The following is a 26748-nucleotide window of genomic DNA, read 5'->3' on the forward strand; positions in this document are numbered from 1 at the left end:
GCTAGAGTCTCAAAAATGTCTTCAAAGTCCAGAACTGCACTTAAACCACACCTTTTTCCAAGAGAGACTGGGACCTTGCTAGGCAATGGAAGGCCCTACTGCAATAATAGTGCTCAGCCATGGGAGACCCTATATTCAACCTCCCTGCCCCCAAAAAATAAAAACCTGGGCAGAGTATATGTTGCCTATATTGCCTAATGCATTTTAAAAAGATGTCAACATTAATTACTAGATGTACTTGCCAACAAAGTCATGCACAAAATGCACAATATTTCCCAACTCTCTTCCATATGCAGGCCATTAATTAATGTCCTTACAAAATGAACCTTGTAAGTAACAATTTAATCTTGATTCTGGTAAAATATGATTTTGAAAGCAGTGCTCATGGAGAAGCCATGGAGCTGCCAGCTGCCCTTTGGTAAAATATGTGGCATAGTTTGGATTGTAGAACACTGTTTTTCCTGCACAGGGTAAGGGAACACTGACTGAAAGTTAGGCTATCTCTACAGAAAAGGCATTGGGATCTTGAGAGGATTTCATTCTCTTTAAAGGTAGATGTCTGATTCTGACAGATGAGATACTGGAACAGCTACAAATGGGTGACATAGATTGTGTCTTAAACAAAGACTGTAATAAAAACAGAAAGTGCAAGTCATATAATGTGCCAGACCATATTGTAGTCTGGCAGAGAAATGGTTCCAGCCAATACTAGCACTATTTGTTTACAAGTTACATTTTTCTCATCTGTTGTTCTCTACCTGCAGAGTGACTTTGCATCTGCTTGAGATTTCAAGGTTATTGAACAAACTTGTCTGTTTCCTGATTGAAATTTCACTTTGATTCTCTCTTCATCTACTGAAACTTGTTACAATTAATGCTTTGTAACATACCAATGACCATTGATGCTCTGCCTCAAAGAAATTTGAAAGCTGAGATATTATAGAAAAATAAACCCTGCAAATTTCTGGTTAGTGACATCTCCCACAAGCAGCACTGAGGTTTGCCAGTCTTAATTTAAGTATTTCAGCCCGTGCTTATATTTAGGCAAGTTCATAAATTTCAAGCAAACTTTTGGAGTGGAAATTGAATATACAGTGAGGATAGAGAAGCAAAATTAGCGTGGCCATTGTGTGCATTCTGTTTGGTTATTCCAAAAAGTTTTAATTGTAAATGTTTATGAAACTATATTCCTTCCTGTACAGGAGATCTTCCAAATGAGCTGATACCTCTTGATCTGTGAATGAGCCCCTCAGGTATCCCAAAGATATATGGTCCTCAGGAGGGAAAATATTATTCAGGATATATAGCAGCAGTCAACTGGTTGCCCTGGAAGATCATATAAGTAGAAGGCCTGATGATGTTGAAATGAGATGACAAATAGAAATTGTTATGGGAACTTTTTGAGGAAAAACCTGTACTTACTTTTGGTATTTTTGGTAGGGATCATTGTAGTTGCTTCTTGAAATTAATGATTTTTTAAAAAAGGAAAAATACAGTAATTTTGTTTATAAACATTTTTGCCAATTAAAATGAGCCAGAGCAGTTTCACCTGTATGTGTAGATTCGTGCTTTGCCCAGGGCACTGTCTGTGCAGAGAAGAAGATGCTGTGTGTGTGACCCTTCCTGTGTGCAGACACACTGTACCTGCTCCCTTACCAAGAACACAGACACATCAGTCTGAACACAATATTTCCTTGCTGCACACAGCAAATTCAAGACAGAGGAAAAACTTTTCAATAAGGTGTTAGTCTCTGAAAAAAAAAAAAGAAAAAATGTTATTAGGAATAATTCCAGTTGCCACTGTTGTTTAGTTACTGTCTTTGTATCACTGCATCCTCACATCAACTCTATTCCATTGCTGATGCATCCCAAAGTGCTTTGGGTTGATGGTGGCAGTGCCAGCGGTGGTGAAATAATGCATAAAGAACTGGAAGCTCCTGGGGATATATTTTGCATTTGAATTTTTATGTTTGTTTTCATTCATGAAACCTGGTATAGCCAGTCAGTAATGTGTAAGGTAGGACTTCCCATTCTCCTGTATTCCAACTTCATGCTCCATTGCTACTCAGTGGTACTACAGAGATATTTTTAAGCAGGGACAAAAAGGGTGAAACCCTCACCAAGCTGTTAGAGAAACTCTAGAAGAGTGTGTTGCTGCAGTTAAATGGTGTGTAGCTTATGGTAAAATTGCACATGGGTGAATTTTTTTCTTTAAAATGTTTTGTAAGTAATATATTACAGGCCAATGTAGTTTGGTTTTTATTCTGATTGTTTTGATTTATTTAAAGTAGCTTTTCAGGAAAAAAGGCTTAACTGTAGGTGCCCACCTTGATTTTTGTGTTCTTTGTTGACAACTGCAGGATATGGGTAAATTAAATATTTTCCTGTATATGTGGTTGTCATTTGAAACAATGAGCTTCAGATCTCTGTGGATTGAAGTTCCACCCTGAGATCTATATATGGATATAAAACTTTGTCACTGATTCAGTGTGAGTTTGGACAAAAACTCATGAGGTTTATTGTAAAGTCTGTCACCAAGTTGTTTTTGTATTGGGTCCATCAAGTATATTTTTAAAATTTGTACTTCCGACTGTTTTAAGTCTTGATATCTCTACACAGCATGGACTTTGGTGCTTTGTGATTTTTACAATGTACTTTTGCCAGCCTGTTGCATGTTTGGTGGAACTTCCACTGCAGACAGTCCCTTCGGAAAAGTCTGGTACCTTCCCATGAAAAATTTAACACAGGTGTTTCAATGAATCAAATGGCAGTTTGAAATACCTGGTTTTCTTAACCCTGGCAAAAGACCCCAGGACAGAGCAGTAAGCACTGATCCCACAGCCAGGTTATCCCTGCCAGCTGCTCTGTGGTTGTTCCTGCCTCCCAGCACACGAGGAGCAGTGTGCTACTTGAGCCCTAATGAAACCAGGGACATTTGGCTTGCACTGAAAGCTGTACTAAGTTTACATCATGTTTGCCAAGAGCATGTACACTAAAAATTGCTGTGAATCAGTTAACTTGTGCTAGCATGTTACTCTGTGATAAGTTGTGGTAAACCAGTTTTCTGATCTTCTGAATGCTGAATTTGACTTGACTTTGGGTGGTTTGATTTGAGCTGAGGGAGCTCAGTCTCTTGCTGCTTGTTATTAGCTATAGGAGCCAGGATGAGATCAGAGTTCCATTGTGATAGCAGTACTGCAGCCAGAGGCTTGGGGTGTTATTTCAGTAACTTTATCAGTCTGATTTGACAAATTGATGTAAAATTAAATACAAACAAACAAACAAACCCACTACAAACCAAATTAAAAAAAACCCCAAACAAATAAGTAAAAAACCACAAAAGGTTGAGACTGACTACAGTGCTGGTAAGGAAATTATGTTGAGATAGTTTTTAGAGAAGAAAAGGGAGAGTGAGCACAGAGAGTCTGACAGGACAAAGGGTCCAGTGGAAAAAGCTCATCCAGCTCTCTCCCTCAATGCATTTTGTTCCAAGAGAATTTGCCTGTTGCAGAGGGATTGCATGGTACCAGCTCATGCCCACTTAGTGCAGGTATTTGAAAACAATCACATTGAAATAGATTTCCCCCATTTCTCTCTCTGTCTCTGTAACTGTTATATTTGTTACAAGTTCTTCAAGAAATCTGAAAGTAATTTGTTCTTCTTTGACACTTGTGAGAATTTTTAAGAAATGTTGAAGGAAAACTGGTACTGTAAAAGGAAGCAGAAAAACTTGGGTGGTTTGGGACATATGTGACTTTTTTTTCTTTTCTCTTTTTCATACTTGGTTAAGAAATGTACTTGTTTAAGAAACAAAGTTGTATAATAAACATATTAGTAGTGTTGGAAGTAAGACATGTTTTCCTAATACATTGGTGGAATTATTCTGGGTCAGTTGACTCTTCTGTAAATATGCCCTTAAGTTCAGGAGGACCTTTGGTTCCACTGCTGCACAAATGCCATTTGCATAAGTTCAAATTGTCCAGGTCCAGTTTTCAAACACAACCAACTTTTTGGCAGCATTTCAGAATTTATAGTTGCATTGGATTGGTACTGATATTTGTGGGCTCTATTTTTCACACTTCTGTTTCTATTTAGTAGCTCTTTTCATATTTTCTATGAAAGATACAATTGAACATGATTTAATTTTCCTTCTGTATTTTATGGGATAGTAGAGAGAGTCACTTGCTTTCAGCCTTTTGATCAGAAGACAGGAGAGGCTGACTTCATCAACACAGGGCATTTAGAAACGGATTATTCAAAACATTTTTTTAATATAAAACCTCCTGTATCTGTAACAAACTGCAGGAAAGTGTTCTTCATGCAAGAAAGTTTGGCTTTCAAGTGGAGGCCACTTTTGCTCTTTTTGAATTAGTACTGGGAAAAAAAAGATCTAAAATTATTTTTGAGGCTACAGAAAGGCTTTTTTCTGAAGAGTAGCAGGAGATGCTTTTCTCCCAGTTGGACAGTGTGCTGATCAGTCAGTGGCATTTCAGCCTGGGAACAAGGAGGATTCTCCTCCTTGACCAGAATGGGGGCCAAGGATCCGCAGAGCATCCTGTGGAGTTCCATGCTGTTTTCTGCTCAGCACAAGGCACTGATCAACATCCCCACAATGGTGATTCACTTTGAGTTACTCATTTAGTAAAGCTTCAACTGCTTTATAAATTAAGGCAGACATTATCATTTTTGAGAAATCTAACAATAAGAGCCTACCAGATTCCAGAGAATAATAGCAATGACCAACTGTGCAGGTCAGAGGGGCTGTGAGTGTGCATTCGTGAGGACTTCGACTCTCCTTTGAGAATTTCAGACAGAAGCTTCTATTAAAGTGCAAAGTATTGTTATTATCTTTGTCCTTTATACATATTTAAATAGTACATGATAATCATCTCTGTGAACTCTTAACTATTCATAAAGGTGGCTGTCAGTTAGAGGCCTGAACCAGTACTCCAGATCCAAATACTTAAAATGATAGATCATGTTGTAACCTTCTGAGAATTATTCATAACCTTTGTGTAGGAGGAGTTTCCTTTTAGGAGACAGGCTTTGCAGATGATTAGTTAGTGGGGAATTTAATTGTTCTGTTGGGGTAATGATATCCCAGAATGGTGGAGAAATTTTGCCAGCTTAAAGTAATTTTTGTAGATTTACCCACAGGAAGAGCAAGCGGCAGAGGATGGTGAAGGTAGAGGGTTCAACCACTTTTCATCCTTTCTGGTGTAGCATTTTCTGATCCATTTCTGATCCTCCATGACACAGGGAGTCCCTACAAGTTAGAACTTCCCCAGGTTAGAGCTTCAGCTACCTGTGTGCCCCCCACTGCCTCCAAAGAAAGGTTAAAGAAGTATATGAAATTAACGTTGTATAGATACAGGTTTGCTCTGAACCATGAAATTTTGAGAACTTCATACATGTATTTTGCAGCTTGGTATGCAGAACAACTATTTAGCACAAAAGTTTAGGTTGGAGCCTTCAGGTGGAGTGTAATGGAATGTACATTTTAAACCACAAAATTTTCAGTCTCTATGGACTTCCCAAATACCTTCCTCTTGGGCTGTTGGTTGTTCTTTGGCCACTTCTCTTTGACTCGAACCAGAATTTACTGAATCTAAAAAAAACCAAAACCAAATACATCTTTCTGACTAAAAATTGAATCATAAACCTCATACACTGACAATCCATGCAAGAAGTGTCCGCCTTGGGCTGCTGCTGGCCAGCTGTTGAGCTCAAAGCCACATGCTCCACTTGGCCCAGCATCCCAAACACCAACAGCCCCAGGAGAAAGGAGCAGAGACCAGACAGGTGGGGAGCACCTTCCCTTTCACAGGAGCATCATGCAGGACTGTGGGGTCTTGGCACATCTTTCCAAGGGTTTTCCAAAGTTAGAGCTTTGCCTGTTTCACACACAGCCACATCCCCTCTGGAGCTCATCAGGCCTTGGAAAGAGCAGCCTGTGCACCCATGCTCTGATGGGCTGCTGTCCTTCCTGGAGAATTCCACTCTTCCTGATTGAGGGAGATACTGTACTCCTTCCTCTAGTTTATTTTACCCTCTTGGTATGCAGAGTATTCTTTGTTAATCTTCCTTATTTATTTGAATGTTAATTGGTCCTTGTTAATTTGGTTTTCTGTGCTGGAAGCCAAGGTCAACAATGAGTCCTTCCACATTAGCTCTTAGTGTGATTGCAAGGTAGTGCAATGCACCTTGGAAAAAAGTAGAAAGAAGCCTTTCCCCTGTTTTTATGTAACCTTTGTGTCAGGTAGGGGTTTGGAGGTTGAAAGAGAGAGAGAAAATGTATGTTCAGTGCAGAGTGAAGGAGTCCTATTGATTGAAAGGGACTGTTAAATTAAAAGACAGTTGTTTTGAAAGCAAAATATCACTTGACCCCGAAGAGACAGGCAATTGCAGCCCTGGGGTTAGGTATAACAACAGAGCTGAGTTTGCTGTGGGAATGCAAACAGCAGGCCTGGAAACAGATTTAGGTTTTTTCTGTTGCTTGGTTGTTTGCATATGCAACTTTCAAACTGCTGTTTTTGTTGCTCTAAGAGCAGTCTCTTCTGAGAACACCCTTCTTTTGGGCTGGAATGGCCATTTTATGAGATAAAAGTAAGAATTTTTGTCTAAAACAGATTCTGTTCCATGGGGCAAAACAAACAGAGCTATCATAACACTTTAAATAGTAATCAAATGTTTTTCTGTTTGCATTCAAAAAGGTGGAAAGGTAACTTGACAAGATGAAAGAAGGAACCAGATTTGTGTACCCCCCTTTCTCAGTAACAGGTATAGAGTTTTAGAGAAGACTTCAAGGCAAAAAGAAAAAAGCATAGAATATACTGTTATGGTGTTATTTTTGTCTTTCATTTTTATGACAACTTATTTGTACTTAAAGGAATCTTTCCAAAGAGTTAAGAAGCATCATTAAATAAAGACTGTGAAATGTGCAATATGGCTTATTTATTTAAATGTTAATTGGTCCAACGAACACTTCTAATTAGCTCTATATTTGCTTAGCAAAAAGTTTTACAAATTCCAATTGTGAAAAGCAGCTATTTTGAGCTGGTAAGCATGTTGCAGAATCAGCTATGATTTTTCTATAGTTCTCAGCCCTTGAAGGCACAATTTAATTTTTCATGTATGCATACTAGCAACGGTAAACACTTGCGAGTGTAAAGAACCTTCTTTAATTAGCTGCACAACAATTAAAGGATTCACAAACTAAATTGAACCCTGTCTCTGTGCTTACTAGCTGAATTCTACCACCTGTCACAACAGCACTTTGTTCAATCTGTTATGCAAAATCATTATAGCAATATAGCTGAGGAAAAAAAAAGAGAAAACAGCAATTATTTCTTACTTTTCTCTTGAATGGGTTATTTTGGGTTATACTGATGTCAGGTTCATTGAAGCTAACCTTTTGAAATCTGTAACAGCATAATACTTATATGGCAGGCTTAGAATAGCTCGGAGAATATTTTGTTTTACCCTTTTAAGAGCAAGTGAGGCACATCCTGAAAGTACGGTACTTTCTCTGATCATTTGGAGGAAAAAACCTCACCAAAACCTGTGCTAACTCCTGCAGCAGCCTGTTACTGCTGTTTGTCAGACAAAAAAATGACCAACATCTAATAGTACAAAATACTCTTTTGTTATTAAAGCTTGTATGCCAATATGAAATCTAGTTTTAAAACCCACTGGTTTTCTAAAGAGGAAAGAGCTGCACTTTTAGCTTACCTGTTGTGTCTTCTGACATATGTGGTTATTCTTCAGATCCTGAAAATAAAGTAGCACATAAATATAATCCAGAAAATACTGGACTTAATTGTGTGCTAACTTTATTTTTCCTTCAAGGAGAAGTGGTTAAAAATGAAGAAGTTTGCATCTTTACAGAAGAGCCTCACCTCTCATTTCAATTTCACCCCTTTTCTGAAGGGAGCCCAAAGGAGCAGGTGCACCAGGACACCGGGGGTCCTGATTTGCACCCCCATTTACCCCTCCTGTACAGGGGCTGGGCTCTGACAGCTCCTGGACGCCTGGCTTGGGGTGTACAAAGCTTCAGGTACCATTTCACCCCTCTGCTGCCTGCAGAGGTGAGCACCTGGTTACCCCCTGCTCACTCATCTTCCTACTCATTTTGTGCTGGGCAGAATTGGAGGGAACAGGAGGAGGGTGGAAACTTATGAAAGGCCAGCTGGGGAGGAGGTGGGCATGGGGCAAGAAGGGTGAAGGCCCTTGGGTCATCTGCTCGGCTGCTCCTTGCCCAGCTCTTTGCAGGGACAATGATCCACGCCTCAGCACACCAGGGTTTGTGGTGCTGCTGAGCATTCCCAGTGAAGCAGCAGTGTGTTCTCTCTGTGTAAGGACTGTAGGTAGTGAGGAAGACCTGTTTAGGTTTCTCTTTATTCTGCAGTGACAGCTGACAGGAATGTGCACCTCGCTGCCAGCTCTCCTGCAGGAGAGGCACAGGTACGTTCTGTGTGCTCACCAGAGCCGAGGAGCTGAAAGCAAAGCTGCCTGCTGACAGCTTCCTGAAATCATATCAATAACATATTGTTAGCTCTGCTGATGGAAGCTAAAAGAGTCTGCTGTTGGATAAAGGATACGTGATACGGGCATTTCATAAGCTAGGGATATAAATGAATAACTCTGCTCATTCACAGTGCTTACACTTTTTACAGTATAATTTTTATACTATTGTCATTTTACAATATTTTTGAAAAACACAGAGAACAAAGAAGTTGTTTAATAACACTGTGAGTTTAATTTTTTCCCTAAAATAGTCAGTCAGAAAATAAAATTCAACAAAAAATTGGGAAAACACTCCTCTTTTTGTTACTTATTAAAAAAATAGAGAAGAAAATAAAGCCACAAGGAAGCCAAATACTTTGGTTAAACTTGACTTAAATTCTCAGATAATTTTGCACTGCAGTATGAGGAGCCACAATTTGCCCTATACATCTACTTCTTTCTTTTTCACATCAAATAAGAATAGTTAGCCTATTCTGAAGTATAAACTAAGGAGATGAATATCCTTCTAATTAGAAAGAGGTATAATGATCTCCATATTCATAAGTGTAGGTGCAAGGGGCTGGAATTCAGAAAAATGAGTTTCTGCTTGGGCAACAGGAGCAATACCATTACCCAAGCAGGGATTTTGTGTGGGAACTCCTGAATGCTGTCAGCTCTGGAGAGCATTTGGGATTTGGTCCTGCAGGATGAGAATCTCTCTGATGCTCCTGTTGCAAGTAGTGGGAGCCCAGTCACTGCCTCCCATGGCCAGGGGCTTGAACCTGAGCCACCAAGCCTTTCCCCCTCCTTTGGTCTGGCTTTGTGTTTTTCTGGAGTCACCTGGATCCACACTGGTTTGCAGCAGTGTGAATTAACATTGAGTGAAGCTTTACACGAGCTGGAGAAAGTGAACACAAACTGCTCATTTGCACAGGCTTTTCAAGAGGCTTGGAATAGTTTCACTGAGAGTTTGTGGTGTTTTTGTGTGTGTTGTGTTGAAATCTTGCAGTAAAGCAGTCCCTGTTAGTCCCTGGTCCTTCTGCTAACAACTGTAGCTGCTCTCAGCTCACTGTGGGACTGGAGGCTCCTGGGATGCTGTCAGTCACTCAAAGGAGTTTGGTCAGAGCTGTTTGTGGCCAGAGCTGGCTGCTAAGGATATATTACAGTCAGCAGAGTCCATCTCCCACCTGACTTTGCAACTGTAATTGAACTTGCCAGGGTCTGTCATCCTGGGATTGCATTTATCAGACTTTCTTTGTCAGCTTTGTTACCACTCACCTATCACCACGAGAGGCTGTCTTTTCAGCCAAGGGCCTGCAATGTTGCAATTAACATCAAAATTATTTCAAGGATTTTTATCCTGCAGGTAGCTTTGAAATGTTATTGTATTTTTACAGTTTTCCTTCTCCCCTTGTTCATCTATCTGCCATGTGTCTGCCAGGTTTTCAGTGCCTTTCTATTAATGATCAAAGCTATTGTGCCCACATAAAACAGGGATGCCCAAGCAGCAGTTGGTGCCCAGCTTGATGGATCCTGAAGGCCATTGCACTTAAACATGAGTCCTCTTTCACCACAGTCAGTGCTCACATCTCTGCTTCCTTCAAGAGATGCACAAGGTGATTCCCCTTCCTCTACCTGATCCCTCAGGGCAAAGGGAGGAGATTCTCTGTTCCCTTCAGGGGCTGCACCCCACTGCAGCCAAGAGCACTGCATAGATGGGACCTTTTATTGTGGTCACTGGTGTGACATCACTGTTATTCCCTTGGCTTAACTGCAAAACAGTTACAACTGTTTGGTACCAACATCCAGAGGGAGAGGCAGAATAATCTCACTGCAACAGGTAGAGAGGATTTTAAATCCGCTGGGAAAACACAGGGAAATACCCTCCTGAGTCAGTTACTTTTGGTATAGATGTTCCTGTTTGGGGTTGTCTTCCTCCCTCTGAAAGAGCAGTGTGATGTATTTTTTTTTGCTCCTCTAAAAGGACATATGATAAAGCGCTTGTTTTCTGGAGATCCCTGACCCCAGGGTGGGTGTCTGAGCAGTACACAGACCACTAACCACACCCTGGTAAGCCTGAGCCACTTGTATCAGTGGGAAAGCAGCTCAGGAGGTCCAAGCTGGCCTTAGAGTTCCCAGCTCTGCTCTTGTGTTCATGACAGTGATCAATTAATAAAGTTAAATGACAGAAGCAGTGATGTATCAGTAAGAATACGGGCAGAACAGAACACCAATGCAATAAAGGGGATTTGTGTTTTCTTCTGCTTCATTTTACTAGGTGATAATTAAGTACATTTTTTTTTATGCCTTAGTCTGTGTGCTATTTCCTCATCTGTCTTTTCCACTTAATTCTTTACCAAATTTTTTCTTTCTGCTTTTTGGGAAACCACAAACACAAAGGGTATTCTGTGAAATGTTTGCTCTGTTTTCCAGCATTAACCTGCTTCTAGTGTCCCTGCCCATTTCAACTGCATCTTTTACTCCCTCTTTTTCCATCCAAACTTTAGGGCTTTCTCAGCTTTATTCTTTTTTTTCTTTTTCCCCCTGGAAATTAGTATTAAACTAATATGATGAGTAATAACTCATCAAAGCCACTTATATCTAAAAATCACTACGACCATCTAAATTATGTGTGGTATTTTTTGTCACCAAGTCTGTGTTTTATAGGGAGAAGAAAAATAAATCAGTTGGATTGAGGGAAGAAAGAAGATAGAATTTGGAGATAGAAAGTATTAACAGCCAAGAATCTCTGTTATTAAAAAAACCAAAAACCAAAAATCTCTAGTATTTTAAACAAACAAACCAAAAAATTTATGCTGACTGGTTTACCATGAGTTAAAAAACCCTGTCTATTCAGCAGTCAATTATGTTTGATAAAGGAAAGCTATCTGGCATCCTGGACTAAGCAATGGGAGTCAAGAGTTCTGGATGCTGTCCCTGGCTTCTTTACAGAGGATGAGCCATCTATTTAAGTCAAGATACATGGCAAGCTTTTTCTTAAATGAGATGTGGAAATGATCATTTTGGGATACTTATTTCTACAGTGCTGAAATTCTGAAAACCTTGGTCCCTTTATGCTCTTTAGGAGCACAGAAATTGGGCAAGTTACTTCTGAATTTCTACCTGTTTCCACTTCCATTGTATTAAGATGTTGGATGTTTCTGTACCCAGCAAAGAAACATTTAGCAAAGGTGTCCCTCTCCTCTCTGAATTGATCACAGTGTGCTTTGGGGTTCCATGTGCTGGAGGCCTTTAGGGAATGCTGGGGCAGGAGCTGGTGGGAGGAAAGGAGGAGCTCTTTCCACATCTGTAGTGTGGCCCTTTATGCTTTTCATGGGGGTGACTTTTTTTAATGTTGTTTTTTCCTTAAATATACTGACCTTGAAAAATGCAGCAATTTATCTTTTCATTCTCTGTACATTTCTTCATCTCTTTTGTTCCCCATTTAGAATTATTGGGAGTAAAATAAATGCAGTTGTATTATATATGTACTATGTATGTATTATCACATATGTTCTCTTTCAAGTGCAACAGGTTACTCAAGGTTTAATGTATTAATCTTTCTCTTTTCTAAAAACATTTTCTTAGGCACGTAGTTTCTGTCCTGATGTCATCACAGGTAGCCCATATGCTTAGTGATGCATTGTTTTGTCTACAGTCTAACTCAATAGCATGCAATTTGGAGCATCCTTAATTATCCTACAAACCATTTTGTGATAATGAAACCAAATATGGTGTAGACTTGGCTGACATCTCTGTGATATTACTTGGCATACCAAATATTTCTGTTTCAAATATAAATTGGTTACTGCTTCTTCAAAATATGCATTCTATTAATTAAATCTATACTTGAGACATCATCCCCCCACCTCCCAAGCTGTTATAAGGATTCTCTCTCTCCTTGTTCTGTATGCAGATAGGATTGGGTATAGGCTCTCTAATTTGACAAAAAATAGGCTAACCTTGTGGTCTTTCAGTCCTACAACCACAGTTGAGTGTGCAGAGTCTTTCCATATAACTAGGTCTTTTGTTCCACTAGAACAAATGACTTAATTTGTTAGAGAGCTTTTTTTTTTTAAAGGTTTAACTGTAACAGTCTTTACCTAATAGACCTGGGATTGCAGGGAGGTGATTAATGTGAATTAAAGGATCTCTGTGACACAGGACTAATGGACAGAATTATGGTGCTGTTGTTGTTGGCAATCCCACTCGTGCAATTTAATTCCTCCCTAAACCAGATTCCCAACATTTTGCATATAGTTAAAGTCTAACTGGACCACATACTTTTCAAAACTCTCTCTATTCAGGGATGTTCTGTTTATGCATTTTCCCGGGCAATGAGTGTCTTTGTCCCTTGAAATCCATCTATTTATTGCAGTGACACCTACTGCTGAGAGAGCTGATCCGCAGCAGGCTCGGATCCTGTTAAACTTGGCCAACAAGCACTTTGTGACTCAACCAGCAGATGTTTCTGTGGCTCAGGTCAAAGGCAACTTATGGACTCGGGTTTTTTTGCTTTGCTCCTAGCATTAAGTGCCAGGAAAGTCAACACTAGGTACAGACAGTTGACCTGACCAGTAGCAGGAGGAACTGAACCAGGCCCCTGAGGATCTGCAGAGACCAAAGCATTAGTCTGTTGAGCCACTGTGCTGGCTACAGTCCAGCAGTTTCAGACAACTGACTATCTGATTGCATGCCTGGATTTTAGTAATGATTTCACATACTTATTTGATGATTTGTATCCAAGCTTATGCTTCTGACAGGTGCCCTTGCGAACAAAATCTCGCTGGGCTATCACATATGAATATTTCACAGTCAATCCTACTTTGATCTTTGGGACATATGTGCATTTGACATTATATTTAGCTGTGCACAAAATCTAAGTCTAAGCCTTTGTGAAATGAAAAAAAAAATCATCAACCCATCATTACAGTTTTGGATTTAAGTTGTTTCAAACTGTGCTTTGAGTTCTGTGGTCTTAACTCTTTATTGTTCTCTTTGTAATTGGTTCAGGGGGCCTGATCCTCATGTCCTCACCCAGCTGAAATGCTTGGCCTTTTATTTGGAATTTTCCTGCGTGAGGAATGCAGGATTAATAGGGTCATCATTATGTATCTTTTAATGTTATATAATGGGTTAGAGTGTTGCAGACTTCCAGTGCATTGCAGTGTCTTCAGATGAGAATAGGAGATTCAGAGCCCTTTCCATGCTGTAAAAATGACAAAAAATGAAATAATAAATATGCTTTGTACAGTCTTCCAGGCATTTTATTATTTTATTTGTACTCTGTGATGGTAAAGTGGTTCATTAAAAGCTTAATTTTAAGGTTTCTTCAATCTGATGTGGATGCCAGTTAGATTAATTAAAGTGAATGATCAGATAGGAGCTACAGGAAATTGATCAAATTGGAGAGGGTTTAATCAGTTGTATACATTCCAAATTACATGAAAATAACAAATTTACTTTAAAAAATGCTGTTTCTAAAGTAACAGAAGCTTTAGTTTAACGAAGCATTCCACAAATAAGGCTCCCATATGAATTTTGGTATCACTCTTTTTTTTACTTTTGCTGTCAAAAGATCACTAGGAAAAAAAAAAAGTAAAATGAGAATCAATGTTTATAAGCTAAGAAATAATGATCCCAGATGCAACCAGTGCCTGGAAAAAAAAAAACCATGATTTTTTTTATTTTTTAATCTACTGAACTTTCAGTAGCAATTATTTATCCTTCTCTTCTTTGGATCTGACTTCTTAAGTATATGCAAGTGAAATAGAATAAATAAGGAGGAAAACAGATTTTGCTAAGTCACATGCAAAGTAGCAATAAATCAAACAGCTTGTCTGCATTCTTCTAATCTTTCTATTCTAATCTGTGAGTGAGATTTATAAATGACCTCTCCTCTCCTCTGTGCTCATCTTCCTAGATTGTGATCACAAATGGTTCACAGTCCTCCACTCCATGGGTGCTACCAACCAAAGACTGCTCTGGTGATTTATCTTCCACTGATCAGTTATCAGTCCCAAAGGCTGTGCTAACTAGAAAGTACCCTGCAGATGTAACAGGTATTTTAGAAAGCAACTCTCTTCCCAGCCCAGAGCAAAGGCAGCACAGCCTCAGCAAACCATTTTCTGTCTGCTAATGACTTTTGAAACTTCAAAATCCCTCTGCTAACCCTTCTTTAAGACATAAAAACTGTTGTGGAATGAGTTGGCTCTGTTGTTACTAAAGGAGTACTTTGTTTTGGAATCAATAAGCAGCTTGTTTAAATATCAGCACTACAAAGCAGCTACAGTTTTGTCAAATGCCTTCCCGGCTGCCCCCTGCGTGGTCCCGCCGCTGGAGGATGGGTGATGGTGTGGGGCTGAGGGATGGAGCCTCCTGGGCTGTGGGATGGGGCAGCCCTGGAGCCTCCTGGGATGGGGCAGCCCTGGAACCTCCTGGGATGTGGGGGCAGCCCTGGAACCTCCTGGGATGGGGCAGCCCTGGAACCTCCTGGGCTGTGGGATGGGGCAGCCCTGGAGCCTCCTGGGATGGGGCAGCCCTGGAACCTCCTGGGATGTGGGATGGGCAGCCCTGGAACCTCCTGGGATGGGGCAGCCCTGGAACCTCCTGGGCTGTGGGATGGGGCAGCCCTGGAACCTCCTGGGATGTGGGATGGGGCAGCCCTGGAACCTCCTGGGATGGGGCAGCCCTGGAACCTCCTGGGATGTGGGATGGGCAGCCCTGGAACCTCCTGGGGTGTGGGATGGGGCAGCCCTGGAACCTCCTGGGATGGGGCAGCCCTGGAGCCTCCTGGGATGGGGCAGCCCTGGAACCTCCTGGGATGGGGCAGCCCTGGAACCTCCTGGGGATGGGGCAGCCCTGGAACCTCCTGGGATGGGGCAGCCCTGGAACCTCCTGGGGTGTGGGATGGGGCAGCCCTGGAACCTCCTGGGATGGGGCGCCTGGAGCCTCTGGGGTGTGGGATGGGGCAGCCCTGGAACCCGGTGTGGGATGGGGCAGCCCTGGAACCTCCTGGGCTGTGGGATGGGGCAGCCCTGGAACCTCCTGGGCTGTGGGATGGGGCAGCCCTGGAACCTCCTGGGCTGTGGGATGGGGCAGCCCTGGAACCTCCTGGGGTGTGGGATGGGGCAGCCCTGGAACCTCCTGGGCTGTGGGATGGGCAGCCCTGCTCCCCCAGAGCTCTGGGCAGGCTGTGCTCTGCTCCTGCTCCAAACCAGCTCTCAGGAGCTATGAGTTACACGTGCTCTGCAATGCCTAAAAAGCCTAAATGTGCTAATGTCACTAATGGTGATAGCCAATTACCAAGCTGGCCTTAATAATGTTTAAATAAAAACAAATAGGACACATTACCTGTAGGCCAGCTTTCTTTTTTTAAAGGTATCCTGTTATACTCCAGAAACCATATATTTTCCTGATATAATTATATTATACCCCAAGGAACAGGACACCTACTTCACAAAAACTCCTATGAAGTCGATGCAATTACTCTGTTTTACATAAGTAAAATGAGAATAGAATCTGGCCTAATGTTTATTTCATTTTATCAGACTGGATAATGCTGTCCTGGTGGCATTAAATACAGCTGATCTCTCCCCTCCCCTTCCGTGCACACATGTTTTTGTTAAAATCTAACTATTTACATCTATGTCTCTTAGTATTGCCTACAAATCAGTCAAAGAAGAGTAGGTCATTTATCCTGCCCTACTGTTTATATATTAATCATCTGGCAAATAAACTGCTCAGTATCCTACCCACCTCAGTAATATTTGTGATGTAATTTGTTTGGATGCCCAAATGTCACCAGCGTTGATTGTAAGAGATGAAAAAAATGTACTTGCTCAGCACACCAAGCTCTGGGCTAAAATGTAAGCATGAAATCTCTGGTTTATTTTTGTAATAATGTTTACAGCTGTTTAATGACCCTGAAAGGGTTCAGTAGTCTGGTGTTCTGTATTTCTTAACAGGAGTGTATTATGCTTATAACAGCTTTAGTTCAACTGTTTCTGCTGCAACAATAAGAACAATATTTAATAAAAATTCAATATATATTCTGATCTCAGCAATACCTGTTTACGAGTTGCTAAGAACTGAAGCAGTCTGTATTGGAGTATTTAGAATTTGCCATTGGACCACAAGATAATGTAGATATATGTGAATTTTTCTAGCTGGAAAGATAAATACCAGGTCTATATTCTGCAAGCATAAGTAACAGTGTGTGTAGCTCTAACTGCTCAGAGGATCAGGGCCAGAGCGAGCTTGTCGTTTAAACACGTGAGCTTGTAAAGCATTACTTTGCTTACTGAACTGTAAATCTTTTAACTAACCTAATCTAAGCTATAATAACAGCACAACAGTGGCTTTAAAATGACTGTTTTCTCTACAGCACTGAAGAGGGGAGAGCTTCAGTGTGTGTGTGTGTCCAGCAGGAATGAACAGGTGTAAATAAGAGCTGAATTTGGTCCATCTGTTTACAAAGATAACAGGTGTGTGTCTGCACATATGTGTCTGTATACAGATATTCATGTGCCTGCATATGTTTACATGTGTGCCCAGGCATAGATTTATCTTTAAATTCTCCCATCCTGTTTGCCATATTTTTTTTCTCTGTTTCCAGCAAGAGGAAGCTCAGCTTCTCGTATTACATTAATGTAGTTGTGATGACAGGCATTTCTGGTGTCATAATTGGTTTTAAATTCCAGTAATCCATTTCAAATAGTTAAATAAAATCTGTGCGTTCAATTGAAATGGCTAAAGCCAGAACTTTCGCTATTGATATCACAGGAAATAGTCTTGAGGGCAAAAATGTGAGTGAAATCAAAATAACTATTAGTATCATCAAAGGGACTTGAATGTCTCACTGTACCTTTATGTAGGAGATGAGAGAGAGTATTTTATAATATCTGTATCCCACAGTGAGTTTCATAAGCTGAGCTCCTCCTCAGAGGAACAGGATCCTGCACACTGGGCACAGTTTCTGTGTGGCCAGATGGCCTTGGATGGTCGGTGTGCTGCCTCCCAGGGGTGCTGCTGCCCTGCCCAGTGCAGAGTGAGCCCAGCTGGGTGTAGCCTGTCTCTGCAGTGGGGTCGGTTTGGGGCTTTTTGGCCACAGCAACTCACCTGGGCAAGAGCTGAGGGTTTCTTTAGGTTAGAAAGGGCAGCCCATGACTCCTGATCCCAACATGCCATGTCTTGAGAGACGCTGTCTTTAGCCAACATTTGAGATAATTAAAGGTCAGAAATTTACCAAATAAATTTCAACAAATATATTTTGAATTCTTTAACAATCTCAAATTTGATTTGCAGTTCATTTTGTAAACATTTGTTAACTACAGAGAACATTGTGCTTCTGTTCCCAGCATGAGAGATGGCAAAACATTCTGTGCCTTCCTTATACAAGAGATCAGGATCATGAAATAATGTGATAGACTATATATTTAACAATTGAATGCTAAAGGTTTTCCCTATCATGGAGCATCAAAGTAGCGCTTATGAATTGACTTTTCCAGATTTTTTATTTTTGTGTACCTTGACACCAATGTGGGTACCATGAACTGCAGGGGCCTCACTGGGGAATGAGAGCCCCTTGCTCCACCTGGTGTAACCCTCTCTGGCCATAGATCTAGACAGGGATGATGGATAAAGAGGGAGAGAATGAAATTGCTAATTTTTTTTTTTTTAAGAGAAATTAGGAAAATTAGATTGAGTTATCTAATTCATAGTGGAATGATGGATGAGGCTGTGTTTTGTTTCTGTCTTGCATGTGGATACAAGATGAGATTTTAGTTGGTTTTGCTGTGAAAGGGCTAAGGGATACCAGGAGTTGTTTCTGTGAAAGCTGAACAGTAGCAAGCTCCCTGTGTTCAGAAAAGCTGTAACTGGGCATGGCAGGAGGAGAAATTTCACAGGGCAGTACTTTCAGTGCCATGGTTATACTTTGCAATGAAGCCGGGTTGGAGTGAGGAACAGAGGAGACAACTCAGAGCCAGAGGAAGGAGCAAGAAGCCTGCAAGAAGCAGGGGCAGATGAGGGGGGAAATGCAGTTTAAGTGAAGAATACATCTTGAGATTGTGGTGGCTGGATCCCAGGAACTGCACGGCTGATCAGAGTGGGTGGCATTCAGAGCTGGTTGTTGCTCACTAAGCAGAGGCTTTGCTGACCTTTCTGCATATTTAATAAAAAATGTAAAACATTTGTCATGCCAAAAGATCCATGTGGGGGGGTTAGGCTCCCCCGACTTGATCCAAAATTATTAGTCTTTAAATGAGAAATTATGGATTTGGTATTCCTCTAAACTATTTTTTTTACTTGTTCGCTCAATATTCTATATTAAATATTTCTGTATTATTTTGGAAGACAGAAAATAGCAAAAAGGAAAATTTGGAAAACTTGCCATGTTCCAGCTACAACTGCTGTTACTTTATTAAAGTTATATTTGAAAAAGAAGCACAGAATAACTAAAACCTCAACCACAGCTCCCCTCCCCAATCCAAACAACCATACATTTGAACTGATGCTTAAGGTTAAACATCAGAATTAATAAATTCCACTGGGATCTGTCAGCACTTCCAAACTTCGATAGAGCATAAAATGCTAAAATTAACTACCCAAACCTTTCTGAGCATGTAAAAGCACCAGGTCCTATTGAGATCAACCAAAAAAAAAAAAAGAAATTTAGACTGTAGTTTTGAAGCTGTTATAGAATAATGACAATTCACAAAGACCTTTCTTAACATTCTTCAATGTTTGTGTGTGTCAGCACATGCTATGCATTTCTGGAATTGTCACATTCTTGTTTGCCAGCATGCCTTGTTTAAGCATGGTGGGGAGAAATAACACTCCTGGGTATGTGGAATCCAGACAAAAAATAGATTCGGGTTTTGGGGTTTCTCTTGTGTTATTTCTGAGAGTATTTGTTTTTTTTTTTTAAGCACATAGGCAGATATTCAAAACCTCATCCAACTTCAGGCAATGGCAGACCTAAGGACCACAAGTATTCAGTTGTTTAATTAATCCTTTTGAACATTATTTTGGTTTGTTCCAAAAGTTAAGAAAATTTTCAAAAATTAAAAAAAAAAAAAGTGGTTTATGTGTACCCACATTTTGAATGATTGTGGTCTGCTGCACAGAAAACTTGAATGGAAATTAAGAATTTTCCTTGTTTACTACATGGCCTTGGGTGAACACCTGGCTTGATTATGTTCTCCTACTCTCTACTTTTGGAAATCAGGCACTGCAAGCTAAATTTAAGTGGAGTTCTTTTACAGACTTAACTTCTTTATATTTTTATGAATAACAACATTGACAGCAAGCAAATAATGCGCCCCCAATATGTGACCCAAATCAGACTGTTAAATTTTGAAAAAGATCTGCTATGTATATGGGCAAAATTAGGTAGCTCTTGTTCTTTTTTAATACTCATGCATATAACTCTTTCCTGTACTTACAAGATCTGCATTGTGTCACAACCTCAGTCATCCTGTCAGGAGCAAATAGGTCTCCCCTCGAAGACCTCCCATACTTTGTTTTTAGGCCCTGATCCTGCAAATACTTAATCATGTGTGGAACTTTGCTTTCAAGAGTCACCCTTTGAAGTCTACTGGACTGCTCCCACGAGCACAATTACATGCATTTTAAGTGTGTGCCAGATCTGGACCTTGAATTGTCTATCAAGTGGCCACTGTGTAGCTGTGTGAGGAGTGGAGTCCACCCAGGGTGTGCCTGGAGCCTTTGTGGAAGACACAGGGAAAAAATGCTTTTGGCTAAAGCCAAACAGAGGGTTGACCAAATTAATTTTTTAAGAACCGATAGAATTCAGTGGTTTTTAGAGTGAATAAAGTGTCAAATCATGCCACTGAACAACAAAAATCTTAATTGTAGTCTAATATAATCTTATAGCATCATATAGTTTATGAATTAGTTATGAGAAACTTTATATTTTTAACAGAATTTTATAGATACATTATATCTGTATAGAGTAGAGAAGTGGCAAGGATGGATTATTGTGGACAATTATGCAGACCAGAACAGAGCACTTGTGTTTAACAAACAGCTCTGAATTCTAATTTCCTGCAATATACATAGTGTAGCTACAATTTGTAGTCATTACTGTGTATTAGGAAAGTTATTAGAATTCTTAAACTTGCTGAGGCTTTCCACAACACCTTTCCCAGATTTTAATTGGTTTTATCTAGTTCCATAAGAGAGCTCTTTAAAACAAATCAAAGTCTCTTAAATCACATGTACCACCCATTGAAGGACAGAGATATTCCTTCTGTAATCTGGCAAGTTTTCCTAGGAAAAGAAATCTGAAGGTTCTCAACTATGAATTAAAAGGCTTGGCAGAAGATAATTTATGTGCCTTTTGATGGGCTCAGTTTCAAAATGACAAAATAACAATGTTTTGTAACAGAAGGGTTAAATCTTAATCTCAGAGGTTTACAAAGCTGCTAGTCGCAGTCTCCTTAAAATTTAATATACCTCGTTAATGCTTACTTGCAAACACTGAAGGATTTTTATGATTATAATCATGTGTTACAGCACCTAGTACTGTTTCTAAGCAGCATACTAATCAGCTTAATGAGATATTACTGCACTTTTTGTTGACTAAAGCAAAATCCCTTTTATTGTTCTAAAGCTTGTCCTTTATTTTTTCCCAAAACATTATCTTGTTTTATTGTACACCAGTAAATATCATACCATCGGTTTTTTGTCAAATCATAAAACTATCTTTCTCATTGTAGAATGTGTAATATATTGAATATGGTTAATGGAACTGAAAGTTACAAATGGATTTCTATTTTGGGTTTTTTTTTGCTGGCTTTTTAAATGAAAATGGGAGAGATGCATAAGATTTCTTCTTTTATAGATTTAGAAATGCAGACAGGTGCAGTTTCACAAGAAGGACAAGGGAGGTGGTAAATGCCTTTGCCCCTTCTGTAATAATTAAATTTTGAAATTGTCGCATATTTTAAAATAGTAATGAATAGTTCTTGGTACACATGCAGAATGAGTACATGTATGATCAAAACTGTCTAGCACAGTTGGCACTTAATACACTTTTAATTGTTTTTACACTAATTCCTTTGCATTATTATGAGCAGGTAAAACATAAAATGCAAATTGTACGCCAGTGATTCAATGCTTGTAACTCTTTCACAGTCTGAATCTAAAATATCTTCTGATTTTCAGAGATGGAGGAAGCTAGTTTGTGCCTTGGTGTTTCTTCAGCTGTGCCAGAAGCTGACGCCCATCTCAACAGCACCATACTCAATGGGCAATATTCAATGAGTCAGAAGCTGCACCAGATCACTTCCCAGCTCAGCCATGCCTTCCCAGAGCTCCAGAGCAGGCAGAATCCCGAGGAGAAGGCGTCAGTGCCACTAGAAGACAAAAGTCACATGTCCATAGCAAACCAGCCCATCAGCAGCCAGATGGCCCTGCTGGCAAACCAGCTCAACAGAGAGGTTGACACCAGCTTGAACGGGCGTGTGGATCTGCAGCAGTTCCTCAATGGACAGAACCTGGGGATTATGTCTCAGATGAGCGACATCGAGGATGACGCCAGGAAGAACAGGAAGTACCCCTGTCCCCTGTGCGGGAAACGCTTCCGCTTCAACAGCATCCTGTCGCTGCACATGAGAACCCACACCGGAGAGAAACCCTTCAAGTGCCCCTACTGTGACCACAGGGCAGCTCAGAAAGGCAACCTGAAGATACACCTGCGTACTCACAAGCTTGGGAACCTTGGCAAAGGTCGTGGAAGGGTCCGAGAAGAAAACAGACTTTTGCATGAGCTGGAGGAGAGAGCGATTCTTCGGGACAAGCAGATGAAGAGCAGCCTCCTGCAGCCACGGCCCGATGCGAAAGCACAGCAGCACACCCAGCCCATGCCGCTCGCAAACTGCAACTTGTCTGTGCCACCTAATCACAACACACCTGATATTTCAAACCCTGTTCCCTCTCCAAAGCCAGCCAGTGTCCAGGAAGAGGTTGTCGCTCAGACAGCCGGGTTCAGATGCACGTTTTGCAAAGGCAAGTTTAAGAAGCGAGAAGAGCTGGACAGGCACATAAGGATCCTACACAAGCCTTACAAGTGCACTCTGTGTGACTTTGCTGCCTCGCAGGAGGAGGAGCTGATCAGCCACGTGGAGAAAGCTCACATAACTGCAGAGTCAGCACAGGGCCAGGGCTCCAACGGGAATGGGGAGCAATCCACCAATGAGTTTCGCTGCGAGGTGTGTGGCCAAGTGTTTAGCCAAGCCTGGTTCCTAAAAGGCCACATGAGAAAGCACAAGGATTCCTTTGAACACTGCTGTCAGATCTGCGGGAGGCGATTCAAAGAGCCTTGGTTTCTTAAAAACCACATGAAAGTTCACCTGAATAAGTTATCTGTAAAGAACAAATCTCCTAATGATCCTGAAGTCCCTGTCTCCATCAGCAGCATGTCCCAGGAAGCCCATGCAAACTTGTATTCAAGATATCTGTCATGTTTGCAGAGTGGCTTTCTTCCCCCTGACAAGGCGAGGTTGAGCGAACAAAATCAGATCTACAACAAAGGAGACATGCCCATGAAAGAGAAGGAAGTCTTGGGCAAGCTCCTTTCCCCCATTTCTGGCATTGGCCACAGCATTGCCGAGGGGGATAAACATTCTTTATTGGGCTGTCTCAATCTGGTGCCTCCTCTGAAATCCAGCTGTATAGAAAGGTTACAAGCTGCCGCCAAAGCAGCAGAGATGGATCCAGTAAACAGCTATCAGGCCTGGCAGCTTATGGCAAGGGGAATGGCCATGGAACATGGCTTTTTGTCTAAAGAGCAGCAGATACAGCGCAGCCACGAAGACACTTTGGCAAATGCTGGAGTTATGTTTGATAAGGAGAAGCGGGAGTATGTGTTAGTAGGAGCAGATGGCTCTAAGCAGAAAATGCCTGCTGATTTGGTTCACAGCACTAAAATGGGCAATCAGAGAGACTTGCCAAGCAAACTAGACCCTTTAGAAGGCAGTAGAGATTTTTTGTCACATGGTATGAACCAGGGACTCGATTACAACTTACAAAGTCATGGAAACATAAAAGAAAAGCCAACTGAATGCCCGGACTGCGGAAGGGTTTTTAGAACATACCACCAAGTGGTCGTTCACTCCAGGGTCCACAAAAGAGACAGGAAAGGAGAAGATGAAATAATTCAAGGTAGTCTCGATGAGCGGCGTGGGTCTGGAAGTGATCAAGAGTCTCAGTCTGTCAGCAGGTCGACAACACCAGGGTCCTCTAACATTACTGAAGAAAGTGGAGTAGGTGGGGGTCTCTCGCAGACAGGGAGTGCTCAGGAGGACAGCCCTCATCCTTCCTCACCCTCCTCTTCAGGTATGATAACTTCTTCTTCCCTCTCTGCACTGAAAGCTTCATAGCTCTATTTGAAGTCATGGCAGTAAAGTAGTTTATGCATTCTCTTGTCAGGTTGTTTCCTACAGTCCATAGGGATGTGCTATTATTTGCCAGAACATCTGTGTTTGGGTTCCTGCAATGCCTTTGAGGTTAATTCTCTGCTCACCCTTTTCCCCTCCAAGGGCAGCAGGTTTCCCGGCCTTTCAGCTGATGCCTTCCCACTCTGCAGGGTCTGAGCAGCCACCAATGGCTGTGTCGCTTCCAGGGCCTCTCCCTCCAGGTTTTGGAAGGTGGTTTTCTCCTCCTCTTCTATTCATGGTGTGTCTCATGCAGATCCTGCCCTGTCCTCCGTGTAAAAGGGTGAGGAAGGATGCCTTCTTTGAGCTGTAGTTAATAAACTGCATGTTGGCTCCCCTCTCTGATTGCCCTCCTTCTGACAACCATGTCAGTTCCTTAGCTATGTCCTTGTACCTGGCCATTGGACTGATTAAAAAGAGGTTCAGAAATACAAATTACTAACCTTTTGACAATCTTCTAACTTATGTGCAGATTTTAACTTGTATGAAGCCTTCTGCTTAATTCACACCCGTTTGAAAGTACAAGAAAAAACAGAAGTCAGACTGAAACATTTTAATTGTATTATATGTCATGTTACTTGCTGTGTATAAAATAGCAAAGCAGATAATATTTCATTGGAGATCTCTATAAAATATTGAGCTTCCTGGTACAATTTTTAAAGTTACTAGCCTATGACTGCTGAAATAAAATCTCCAAGTAATAACAGGTAAGATTTCTGGCCTCATGTATATTTCCAAAGTCACTTACTAATGGATAGTAAATTGAAAGTTATATCTTCAGCCCTTTATAAAGAAAGCACCTCACTAATACTGTAATCATTCTGCAAGCCTAACAACAGAGGAAATCATGCCATAACAAATACTCTGTTACTAATGGCAACATTGATTTCTGCAATCAGCCATTAAGTCTAGAAAATGAAAGACAGTTTGAGGTACCTTAAGGCATTACATTGCCCACTGTTAAAGAGCTGGTAGCAGGCTGTTGAGAGTAATTCTTTTTAGCTTTTCCCCCCCCCAGTTTCAATAAATATTTTAGGATTGGAGGCAATTCACTGTTACAGTTATTAAGTATATGCCAGTTTACTTTTGTTGTTCTTGTCATGCTCCAGTATACTCTACTTCTGAGGCCAAATTAATATAAAAATAGTGTTAGTTTGCTGGCTTATTACAAACCAGTAAAGAAATTGTTAAGACACATAAATCTGCACTCCACATTCCACAGATTCCTATAGTACTTAATGCTGTTGTTTAAATACCCATGAAACACAGTCTACTCTTAGAGTCATAGCCTCGTTTGCAATTTATTACTGGGGAGACACATTAGAAAATTCTATGTAGGAACAAGGCTAACAGGCAAGAGCTAATTTCATACTATATATAGTTGTTGAGATTCTTTTAAGAGGATTGAAAATATGTCAGGATGAAGAAGATTATTTTTCTAACTTTCACTTTAAAAAATCCTACACATTTTTTTTGGGGGGGGGGGGGAATACTCTCTATTTTAAAATTGTCACTTCTGTTTTGCAATGCCATAGAGCAATCAGAAAGAAAAGATCCTGAAATTGTTTGAATTTTGTCTGCAGCCTTTCAGGGCTGTCGGGAAAAGTTTTGAAAAACACAGCCCCAGAGTCTTCTGAGTGAGGTTGAACCGGTAGAGATTGAAGAGGATTTGAAACAATGCATGTGAAAGTTGCTGTGTTTTGAGTGCCCTGAAAACTTTAATTCCAAGTGTTCTGGTTCGTTAAATATATTATTGTGGGAAGTTTTTCCTGTCCTCAGAGGCAAAAAACCCTGCAGTGTTGTTCTCTCTGTGACCACTAATTTAAAATTATTTTTAACTTGATCTACCATTTATTTAAAATGTTTTTTTTTTTTCACACCTGGTGCATTTGTATCAAAGCATGTGCAAATGAAAGCAAAATATGTGTGGTAACAGTTGCTGGAAGTATGTTTGTTTTTACTGAAGAAAATAAGACCTTTTATTTTGATATCTGATTGTCTCCTATAGTTACTAGTAAATGTAAGTAGGCTCTCAGCATCATACATCCTATCAGGGCTAGTGTGTAGGTTTTTTATAACTTTTTAATCAGATGAAAGGATGAAAGTATTACATTTTAACAGAAAAAAAGTCTAAGTATTGTTTAGTACTTGAAAGTTAAATTTTATTGCCATCTTGCTGTTGGAACTGTTCATCACTATGACTGCATATTTTATCACTACCTGTGAAAGTAGACCTGTAGAATGTAAAGAAAAGAGAATTTTCTTTTTTTTCTTTTTTTTTTTTTATTGCATAGGGTAGAATTAAACAGTCATTGAGTCTTCTATTAAGAAATTACTGCAAAACACAGTTTTACAAATTTCTCAGACTGTGTAACAATGTCTCAAAACTTAATTTGCATCCCTTGATTCTTTTTTGTTGAAAACTGGGTCAGTAGGGCCTGAGAAACTATTTTTTCAGATCTTAACCAATGAATTCTTCTTTATAAATTGGTGCTCTTAACATGATAGTAGTTCTGAATTCATCATAAAAACCTTTTTACACAGTGCCTCTTAGAACAGATCTCCAGAAGAAGGCTTACAATGAGTGGCAGAGAAGTCTTTGTTATCTGATGTAATTCTTTGCAAAGGAGGATTGGGAATGGAGTGCCTGTTTAAAAATGTCTAGCTCAGGCTGAGAAGAAGAAAGGGTCAAGTTTGCAATCAAACAGTTATTGCAGAGATGTGTGACTGTCACTGGCTGGGCTAATGTGGTATGCAGCTGTTTGTTATGTGAGTAAAAGAA

General features: G+C 40.5%; 1 protein-coding gene across 9 annotated transcripts in view; it reads left to right on the forward strand.

Moving 5' to 3' along the window:
* The window catches only part of ZNF536 (zinc finger protein 536), a 344004-nt gene that overhangs the window by 136822 nt on the left and 180434 nt on the right, over window positions 1-26748 (forward strand). For all 9 annotated transcript variants that reach the window (XM_030955954.1, XM_030955961.1, XM_030955955.1 and 6 more), the window contains one exon: window positions 21697-23868. In XM_030955954.1, coding sequence (XP_030811814.1) covers window positions 21699-23868 — 2170 coding nt within the window. In that variant the 5' untranslated portion in view covers window positions 21697-21698. The remainder of the gene's footprint in view (window positions 1-21696; window positions 23869-26748) is intronic.

The sequence above is a fragment of the Camarhynchus parvulus genome, chromosome 11 (assembly GCF_901933205.1).
Source record: "Camarhynchus parvulus chromosome 11, STF_HiC, whole genome shotgun sequence".
Classification (NCBI taxonomy): domain Eukaryota; kingdom Metazoa; phylum Chordata; class Aves; order Passeriformes; family Thraupidae; genus Camarhynchus; species Camarhynchus parvulus.